Consider the following 10,657-nt stretch of genomic DNA (forward strand, 5'->3'; position numbering starts at 1 on the left):
GGATGACAACTGGAGCGGTGTTTTTTGAATTCTTCCTGTAGGGGTTGGTAAAAAGAGATTGATGTTTGAAAATTGGCAGGGAAATATTTGAAAAAGTCCCAGTTTCTTCCGTCTGGGAATGGTTGATATTCTTGCTAGATGACCAAATACGTTCTCTTCTAACTCAGTAAATGGGGGAATTTTGAGTTTTCCGGGTGTTTCTTAGTGGTGTTCTGCAACTCGCAAAACTTGTCATTCTTTCTGTGTAGATCTGGAGTCAATTTAGGCTGGAGAAAACCTGAAAATGCGGTCTTTCAACCCTGGTTTAGACACCAATTTCTCCCTAAAAGTTGCAAGATATGCGCCAAAACTATAACCAGTAAAAATTATTTGCAACTAAATTGATTAATTAACGGGAAAGCAATGAATAGAGCACTTTTTTAGCTGATTTTTTGCCTCGAAGGGAGTGGAAAACCCGACACGCCCAACTTCTAATAAATAAACTGGGAGATTACCCGCATGCACAATGCAAGGTGGCAAAAAAACTGCACATAAAAAAGCGCCCCTTTTTAACAAGGGTGAAAACGATCCGCCACGTGCCGTTTTTTATCGAATTAAACCCTCGAGCAGGTTGCGGTGCTTTTTGCCTTTGAAGGGTGGCGCCCAGCAAGAAACCCCTGTTAGTGTTCGTAGCAAGTAGTAGAAAGAACAACGAATCGTTGACAAGAAGCAATTTATTTAAAGTTCTCACGCGATGTTGGTCCACAGAATATTTAACGGTCATTTCGGATTGGAAACCCATCTGAGAGCTTAGTGTAGGAGGACCTACCCCTAAAAATTGAAAAATTCCAATTTCGCTCCCTTTCGATAATTAATTTCTTTCCCACAATCGCAGATGGACATACACGTCCCACGCACCCATTATGACAAAAGTCCATGGGGGTAAGTTCGGACGTCCGAGAGGGCATTGGGGACAATTAAAGCCATTAAATTGTCCAGTAAGCTTGGGATTACGCCGGTTCAAAGCTGCATTTTGAATTGGAACGCATCATAAATAACGACGTCCCTGAATGTTACAAAACCACCCTCAATATGTTTTCTTTCTTTTGTACTTGCCGATGATTGGAGACGAATGAATGCTGAACGAAAAAAGTCTTTAGAACGGATGCCACATTAAAAGACACACTAAACAATGAAAACTTCTTTTAAATTCAGTGATATTTATAGTCAAAACCCTTTGAAACTCTTCGGCTACCTGATTTGAAAGTTTAAAGATGTTGAGTGACGGTTTTCTGTCTTTAGAACCTTCTTCAGATCAAAAGAAAGTTGCGATTTTTACTTCCGGCATGTTGCGTAAGAATTTTTAACCACTTCCTTTGTTCCTGTTTCCTCAATTTGATAATTTTTCAGTGTCTCAACAGTCTCAGAAGTTCTCGAAAGAAATACGCGAAAAACGAGAAAATTAAGATTAAATCCCAAGTTTTGTGATTTAAAAGTTGGTTTTCATTTTTTGATGCGATTTTAGCAGGTATTTGGAGGAAATTAGTGTATACCTACTAATCACCATATTGCGATCGGTAGGCGGTTTTACTTTTTTGCTTACGGATTTTTCAGAAATTTTCCAAACATCCCAGAACCACTAACTAAATATTTTTAAGCAATGCACACTGAAAACTTCAATAGTTCTCAAGAAAAAAAATTGAACAATTTCTCAAATCTAAGGGACACTAATTAAAAATGACGGGGTTTATACTTGAAGTGTCCATATACATGCACATTCATAAAAATAACCGAGAAATGACTCTAAGCAAGACACCTGAGAAATCAGTTTTCAACTCTCTCAAATGAAGAATGATGACTAAACTCAAAAGCTCAGTATCGCGCATAAAGAATAATTTTCAAGTCCATGGTGTTGTAAAGTTTGAAACAAGAAATTAATCTTCCTTGGTGAAAGTTTCTCAACTTTTGAGAGATCACTCTCTAACCGGTTGAGTTAGTCTCTCTAATCATGGTCGTATTTTCAGCCATTTGATTTTTTTAAGATTTAATTTCTTTTCATAGAATTCTACGTTTGTAGAAGATTGGAAGGAATGGCCAGCAGAAATTCCAGACTTGACTTCACTAGACTTTTTCTTTTGTGTAAACCGTTCCTTAACAGTTGTATACTGTTGTATAAACCCATACAGTTGCATAAAAGTTCCTTGTAGAAGAAAATTGTTTATCCAATATTGGATAAACAGCTGAAATTGACTGGTTCTTCACTTAGTTTGGATCCAATTAGTAATTTGCTTTGCCAGTGAAGCCATGAGCCAACAAAGTTGTAGTAAACGCGACAATCATGCCACATTATTATTAATGAACACTATCGTATTTTAATCGCTGTTATTCAACCACCGATTATCTTCAGCTATATTTAGCATGCAAAAAAATAAAATTAGGTCCCGCAGCGAAGAGAAGGAAGATGTTGAAGCCACCCAAGGTAGAACGCAAACACGTGACGGCAATTATTTCGATTTAAATTCCCAAAAATTAAGTCTGAGTCGCTTCCCTTAAACGAGGAAATAAATAAGGAAAACGGATAGTGGATTATTGGTGTTTTTCGAGCCACATGTTCAATGCGAGCCAGTGGCGTGCTGGCGTCCCTTTCGATGTTATTTTGACCTCAGAACTCAAGCTAACAGCGCAGAAAATCCAGTGTTTTTTAACCTTCTGTTAAAAATAATTGTTTATCTTTTTCTGGGACAATATTTGGGAATTGACTGCACGCGCCTCCCTGACATCAAAGGTCGTCGATGATACAAACTGTGTTTTTGTGCGACATTCGAGCACAAACTAGACAACCGGAATCAACAATGTAATCCTTGTTTTCTCATTATTTAATTAGGTTTATCATTATTTTGAAACTCAAAGTTTATTATAGCGTAGATAACAGGTTTTCTTAGGATGGTCGGAGCCAGGTGATTTCAGCGTTACAACATCGATTAGTCGATTATCTTGAATCTGATTGGGGGCTTTAGCACATTTTCTTTGCTAGTTGCTTGGAGTTCGGATAAATCAAGAGGACGATTTTTTGCAAAAGCCTGCAATGCTTAATCATCCGATTATCTGGAAAACTTTGGTTTCGCAACATTTGGCCAGTTTATTGTTTCAAAATAACAATTTTGCTGATTCCCAGTAAATATTTACTCCAACAATGTTATCGCCGGGATTTTTTCGCTCTTGAAAAATATGTTTTTTAGTACGAATTTCGATTAGTTTTGCAATTGCGTTCTTTTCCGAGATTGTTATGTTCGATATTTGCGCCTGTTTGCCGATAGTGCAAGTTAATTGGTAGCATAAGTGGGCCTTTATCTCATCGTTGGCGCTCGCGAAATTTATGTCCAAGTTCATCTAAATTCTAATTTCGATTCGCGCCATCCACTTGAGCTCGAGCAAGGTTAATGGCAGGAGAAAAAATCGCAAGTTTTCGGTGAAAAAAATTGATTTGGCAAGGTTATTGCGATAGTTGCACTTCCACGTGTCTCACGTTACCTGGAGGAATAAATCCCACTTAAATTAGTTTTAGTGGTGTCAAGTGTGTGAAATATTCCGAAACCGATGATATCTCAACAACTAAAGCATTGTACTTAGATTAGGAATTTGTTCTAAATTGCCCATAAAACAGCAAATATCCAATAAAATCCAGTTCCCGTAGTTAAAGGCCCAATTTTTAAGTGTCCTGTGTCCTTATCAAAGAAAAAAATCTTCACCTTAGTAGTAGTATAGCTATAAAGACAGCGCTTTTTGAAGCTGAACGTTTAGGGCAAAGTGAACGAAAAGCCGATAATTCACGTAAATCCAGTGGCGATAGGTCTGGAAAACGTACTGGCCATCTCACATACAATGTTTACGATTCAGCTCATAGCAACGTTTAGAAAAAGGGCTGAACCGGGAGAAACTTYCAAGTCATCAMCTTGCTTTCAGCTTTCTCTGCTTCAGCCTTCCAGCTCTTCAGGGCTCATAAGATGATCAGTCAAACTCGATAGACAAATGTTGAAGTTGAATAGTTTTAGTTCGGACGATTGGGATGTTTTTATTACTACGGYTCGATTGGGTAAACTGCAACCATTTTCAGCGTTCGCTTGACATTGGCTRGAGATTCTACCAAACCGAAACGTTGTGATACAAACATATTTGCAAGTGAATGGAAGTTCGAATAAACCATCTAATAATGCGTGTGAATAGATTTGCAATGTCGGTGCAATTYATCTAAAGGTTTKTAGCGCACTGTTTGCTGTTGAAAATCAACTTGCTGCTTTGGCAGGTTTTTGCRTGATCACTTTTTCAAAATATAGTTGTTGTTGTCGGCRCCAAAATTATCTTTGAATCTSAGTAGGTTTTTTTGCAAATACAWTTTTTACACAGATTGGTTAGAATCAATAAAGTCGCATTYGACTGTTGGTAGCACATATTCAAAATAGTGCAAAACTTCACAACAGAGACTTTTMYTAGATTAATAAAGAGCAAATTAAGTAAAAACAGTGGTTTCTTCTCAGAAACGAAGAGCTCGGCACATCTTCACAAACACTTTTCTCTGTTTAGTGTGCATACTTTGCCCTCCACGTAGTTTCATGGAAAAGTTGTGCCGATCCCTACCGGCATGCCATTGGTGGAGATTCAGAAGAAGCAAATTAAGTGAAGAACAGAATTTTCGGATTCTCCATCAAAGTGCAAGTTTCCAAAGTCTTAAAGCAAAATGTTCTCCTCTAAACCCTGTAAATCTCAATACTCTAGAGTCCACATTAGCCAGTTTTTTCGTAATTAATTGTTCAACAAAGAGCAACTTTCAGGGAGGCCAAATCAGCCAATTTGAGACTCAGATTTGGAAGATTTTTGAAGTTCCACCACCCAAAAATGTCCAGGATTTTTAAACAACTTTTTTGTGTACAATAAGCCCTAAATTGATGTGGAAAAGTTTCTTCTCAATTAATTTTGAAGAACTGATCCAGTGGCGATTGGTCTGGAAAACGTACTGGCCATCTCCCATAGAATGTCGCCTCAACGACAAATTCCGATATTTTTCCAAAACTGTTAATTGTTTGCTTCGTTCTTGCGAATTAAAGTGAAAGGTTCTCTTGAAAGTGACCAACCATTCAGTCTCTACCGATTAAATCTCCCCTTCGTAGATGATAAGAACCAGAAAAACTGTTCAATTTTAAGCAATGACTTCAAAAAATCTGGCCAGTTTCAAGCTTTCTGCTGCACTAAACTGTATGAACCATCATCTATTAGATCAGGTTTAGATTGAACGAACAAAAGCGAAGTAATGATTTCGCTGGTTTTGTATGAACAATTGGGGATTTTTCCGGCTGCTGAAGACTCAAAATCGCACGAACATGTTAAATTTAAAAAAACGCAAAAAATTCGGACCCACTATACCTAGAACTGGGCACCCTCATCAATAACTTGGGCTCTTAGAAAGTTAACTGTTTTTTAAGGGCTTCGTCCACTGTGAAGGTCCACTTTCGAAAAATTTCTTTTTGTTTGTATCTATCGCGAACATTTACAGCTATTTTTGCAAGACGAACATTTAGTTTTCGATTAAGTACGGTGTAAAACTGACAGCTTACAGAAAATTAATAGAACACGCTCTATGAAAAGTTGTGAATGGCAACAAAAAAGCAAAACTGTCATAAGATCATTAGAGAATCGTCAAGTCAAGCTGAAAATGGCAAGGTGGAAGACACAAATACATCGACAATCCTGATTGGACTCGGAGTGAAGTCAGGACGGTCAGCTGAATAAAACCAGGTTGTTATATCAATCAAATTCGATTTATAAAACTTGTTTACATAACATCTGAAAAACTTCTACGACAAACTGTACATCGTTAAATTACATGTTTTTATTTTTTTACTCTTTAGGCGCCATTTAAGTCTCTAAAAGGGATGATCAGTCTTATAGCAAAAATATGTACGCAATTTCCTAATTATAAAACCTAACTAACACAACTAGCTTTGGAATGAACTTATCTTAGGATTTAAATACATTTGTGCAGCTGTAACATGCGAGGATATCAGAGATCAAACAATTGAAAAAGTCTTCGTTTAGATGATTGTTTAAGGGGTGCAACCTGATGAAATTGCGCGAAACTAGAACAGGTTCCAGTGAGTGTTACAAGCAAGCACGCGTTCTCTTCGTCCTTTGAAAGTTCACTCTTTTGGGTGGTTTTTTTGCTCGTTTTGTATGCTGCGCCTGCTTGTGACACAGTTAAAGCAACGATATTATCAAGTAAGAAAACTGGGAGTCAAATGAAACAAATCTTTGTAATGTACACACACACACACACCAAAGTTTGTTTCATGAAATTGTACAACCTTACTCTAAATTCCCAAATTTTTCGATTGCACCTTATATATGACTCGTTTCCTGAAAAAAATGCCGTCTTAACTAGTGGGCGGCTTTGCTAATGTGCATGCTAAAGCCCACCTCGTTCTCGCAGTTTTCGCCACACATATTACATGTGAAGGGATTGTTGAAGCCATGGTGGCCCATATGGATTCTGTATAGGAACTCCCCTGGTTTTCCTTTGAAGTCAATGTTGCAATGATGGCAAGTGAACACCAGCTCTTTCAATTCTGGCATCAATTCTGGCATCACTTCGCTCTCCTTTTCCACTTCGCTCACACTGGTATCCACTACTTCAACATTGGAAAAGGCCATCGACATCTCCTCCTCATCATCGTCACCTTGTGAGAACTTTGAAGATCTATTACTTCTCAGATCTAGTTCTCCGTTAGGACCAATTTCACCATCACCATACTTGCTGCAATTTGGTTGTTGGAGATCTGCTTGCGCATTTTGAGCAACGTGTTGGTTGAACAGTTTTAGCATGATATTCTGCGCCATCAGCATCTCCTGGGTATGGTAGAACTCTTGTGGCGAAAAAGTTGGGCCCAGCGGAGCCTGTCCTAAAAGAGCACCGAACTGAGGCATAACTTGCGAATGCAACGCCAAGTTGGTAAGCACTGCATGTTGCGTCTTGGGGGTCTGAATGGGGAGCTTGGCGTTCGTTTTCTTCTGTTTGGGCCCTCGTCGCGTCCCATAAACATCAATCGGATACGGATTGGGAGTCCCATCAGCATTAAGAACTACTCCCTGAGTGTGTTTGGTTTTCTGCAGGTGCCGTTTAAGCGGATGGAGGTATTTGGTTGCATACGGGCAGCCTCCACATCGATACGGATAGTTGTTCGAATGCGATTTCAAGTGGGAATTCAACATTGATTTGTTAACGCACGCATAGTCGCAAAGTTTGCACTTAAAAGGTTTCGATCCAGAGTGGTATGATAAGGCGTGGAATTCGAAGTGGTGTTTTAGATGGGTGGCAAATGGGCATGTTTCGCACAACAGTAACTTATTTTTATCTATGTGGATCCTAATATGGGTCCAATACTCCTCTTTCGTGTACGATTTTACGCCGCACCTCCTACAACAGTAGCTCTTCAGTTTCCCATGTGAATTCAACTGCGGCTGCTTGATGCTGTCGATGCCATTGGTGTTGGTCGGTACTGTTGAACTCATGGCTGTGGAATAAGAAGGTCTCGTTCTATCCTGTGATGTGGAACTCCTCTCCTCATTCTCTCGTGTGAGATTAGAGGGCAACCAGTTAGGAGACTGTTGGCTGATTGGACAGGAACCTCGATTACGCGATGGAGACGGAAATTCGCTACTTCCGGAGGTAACTCCAGAGTCAGTTCGCTGATACTCCGATCGCTCGCCATTCTATGAAAGAAACAGTCTGTTTAGCCACAACGGTTTTGAAACCTAATCAGATGTATTAAATTTAAGTGTCTGGATTTTTATGAGCAAATCAACATTCTGGCTCTTCGGGTACACAATTTATTTTATACAAAATGTCCTGGCGTTTTGACCAAGTTTGTATTGAATAGTCTTCATGACGAATGAATAGTGGGTTAAGTTTCGGTTTATTGTACAATTTCTTTAAGGCGAATTAATTTCATACAGTGGCTTTTTTGGTGCCGGGTTGAATCTCCAATTATGTTGTAAAAGTGGCCGACGTTTTGACTCTTTTTTATCCAATAGTTTCGCCATCAAGCTATGAAACTGAATACTGGATTAAACCTGCTTTAATTTTGTAAAAATCTCCTAAGTTTACACGCTTATTTTCAAAAAAGTCTTGACTTGTTGCTCAATGCTTTGAAGCTGCTAAACCTGCTTGAATTTCACAAAAATCGTCGAGGCGGTCATTTGTCCGATGTCTCATTCCATTCATAACTTCATTATGTGTACTTTATCTTTCAATAAATGTTTCAAACTTTTGCCACAAATATGTATGATTTATTTTAAATTTAAATCCGTCGTTCTTATTAGAAGACCCTTAACAAACATCTTTCTAAGTGGATGGAAGTTGGAATAAATCTATCAATAATGCGTGTCGATAGATTTGAAATTTCGCTAAAATCCATCTAAAAGCTTTCATTAAAACGCAAATTATATTCAGTTTTAGCGCACTGTTTGCTGTGGAAAATCAAACTAAAATCAGCTTGCTGCTTTGGCACGTTTTTAAGTGAGCACTTTTTTAATCGAGAGTTGTTAAGTCGACTTAACTGTTTTAGGACCAAACTTAAAAAAATTGTCACAAATTATTCAGGTTGTCGATTGCAGTGCACCTTTGCTCGAGCTATTGCGCAAGCTTTTCTCTTCCAAACGGGGTGAAAATTAGCTTTCCAGCTTAGTCACTTTTTTCATAATTAAATTTGTTACACGGAGTGCTCAGAATCATTAAAATCGCATTGGACTGTTTGACGCACATATTGAAAATTTTTACAACAAACACTTTTCTCATATTAATAAGGAGCAAATTAAGTAAAAACAGTGTTTTTAAGGCGATTTAATTTCATACACTGGCTTTTCTGGTGCCGGGTTGAATCTCCAATTCCGTTGTAAAAGTGGCCGACGTTTTTACTCTTTTTTATCAAATAGTTTCGCCATCAAGCTATGAAACTGAATGCTGGATTAAACCCGCTTTAATTTTATGAAAATCTCCTAAGTTTACACGCTTATTTTCAAAAAAGTCCTGACTTGTTGCTCAATGCTTTGAAGCTGCTAAACCTACTGGTATTTCACAAAAATGACTGAAAGTTTCAACCGTTTTTTGTGTATTCTGATTCTGGGTTCAACCTGATTTAATTTTTTAGAAGTTTCCAATGTTTTTCCATTTCTTTTCAAGTTTCGATCATTCAACGTTGAAACAGATCTCAACGTTTTTTCTGATCAATTTCGATTCATAGAAATTACTGAATACTTGACAGCTTTTTCTCAAATAATCTTCAGCATCAAGGTTTGAGACTGGGCACATTTTCTGTTCTAATACTGTGTGCTCCTGCTAAAAATGAACGCTTCTACCATTTTTTCAAAAAGTTTTAGTTGATTAATTATTCACCTAAAACTGCCCCTGCCAGTTGAATCCAATTGATTGCATCCTACTGGAGCAAATTCGAAAACCTCCTAAAAATCGCTCATGCGAAAATGTTTTTCCAGATTGAATAATTTCAACCATTTGAATCTTTCAGTGAAAAATCTGTCTTCAACGCCCCAATTTATCCTTCCATTTCCATATACTAATTTAGGTTTTTATTATATTTCATTAAAATTTGTTCATTTCAAGCTTGCTACATTTTATGTTTTGAGAGTGGATCAAACCGGGGTTAAGTACGTTTAGACCCCATTTTTCAATCAAATTCTCTTAGATAGAAAAAGAATAAACATATAAATGATTGAACAATTTCCACTATCAATAATGGATGAAAATCCCTTGAAAGCGTTTAATCTGGGACTTTGCAAAAAAGTCTGAATAGCGCGTATTCTTGTTCGGACGAGCGATTTTTTGGGAATTTTGGAATTTGCTTCATGAATAATTGAACGGGCAAGGGCAATTCTGGCTGAAAGGTTAGCAACTAATAAAGTTTTCTAAATTCAGTATTACAAATCAAAAAATGTATTTACCTCTGCCAGGCTGGATGGTGTGATCCCGTCCCGTTCAACGTCCTTATCTTGGGGTATTTTTGCACTCATGAATACAGATGCATTCACACTGTAGTAGTCGATACTCTGCAGTATTCGGGCCGGTGTAGAACGTGTTCGAGGCACTTTAATTCACTAACCGAGCCGAGTGTAACATTCAATGAGATTCCGATTCCTTTTGCACTGCTCGAGGAAAATTGATATAATTGCAAAAGTTACTAGTTTGGTAATTTATAAGACACTGCCATTTAAGGCTTTCAGCCTTTAGTGCTGGTACATGAAGGAGCCTTTGTGAGGGCGGGAGTTTTGAGGGTTGAGCGTGCTTGGAAAAATGAAAATAAAAGTAGAAATAAATAAAAACGGGTGGTAATTTGGAAGAAGCTTGGCGCTTACGGGTTTGTTTAAGTTTGATTGAACAGTTTAAATTTTGAAAAGAGTTGTAAATTTTGTAAATGAAAAGCCGTGTCCTTCGTTGGCGAAAAGTGAGCAAGGATTGTAAGATGGAATTCAGCCCGCAGAAGATGCAAGCCATCGCCTTCTCAACCAGAAAGGAATAACCATCACTTTCAAGCCTTCTAGAACTCCAAGGACAAAAGCTACCATGGAGATTCAAGATCCAAGACAGCAGCAGGTCAAGTAAAATGGAGCGCTTCAA

The 10,657-nt window shown here is 38.1% G+C and overlaps 1 protein-coding gene across 1 annotated transcript; it reads right to left on the bottom strand.

Annotated features, from left to right (window-relative positions):
* Positions 1-5,773: 5,773 nt before the first annotated feature.
* On the bottom strand, positions 5,774-10,153 carry LOC109534694 (protein hunchback). The gene is made up of 2 exons (XM_019900441.2): positions 9,985-10,153; positions 5,774-7,740 (listed from the first exon to the last, which is right to left on the bottom strand). Exons 1-2 carry the CDS (start codon positions 10,051-10,053, stop codon positions 6,409-6,411), a joined length of 1,401 nt encoding a protein of 466 aa, XP_019756000.2. The 5' UTR covers positions 10,054-10,153; the 3' UTR covers positions 5,774-6,408.
* Positions 10,154-10,657: the final 504 nt, after the last annotated feature.

Source organism: Dendroctonus ponderosae, unplaced genomic scaffold (assembly GCF_020466585.1).
Source record: "Dendroctonus ponderosae isolate FM_Combo_2020 unplaced genomic scaffold, Dpon_F_20191213v2 Dpon_F_20191213_11, whole genome shotgun sequence".
NCBI lineage: Eukaryota > Metazoa > Arthropoda > Insecta > Coleoptera > Curculionidae > Dendroctonus > Dendroctonus ponderosae.

What these genes read in the sequence shown, in the direction of transcription:
- LOC109534694 (XM_019900441.2), bottom strand. Translation starts at nt 10,053, where the DNA reads ATGAGTGCAAAAATACCCCAAGATAAGGACGTTGAACGGGACGGGATC. An exon ending in CACCATCCAGCCTGGCAGAG is followed by an intron (nt 7,741 to 9,984) that starts GTAAATACATTT and finishes TTTCTTTCATAG; the next exon opens with AATGGCGAGCGATCGGAGTA.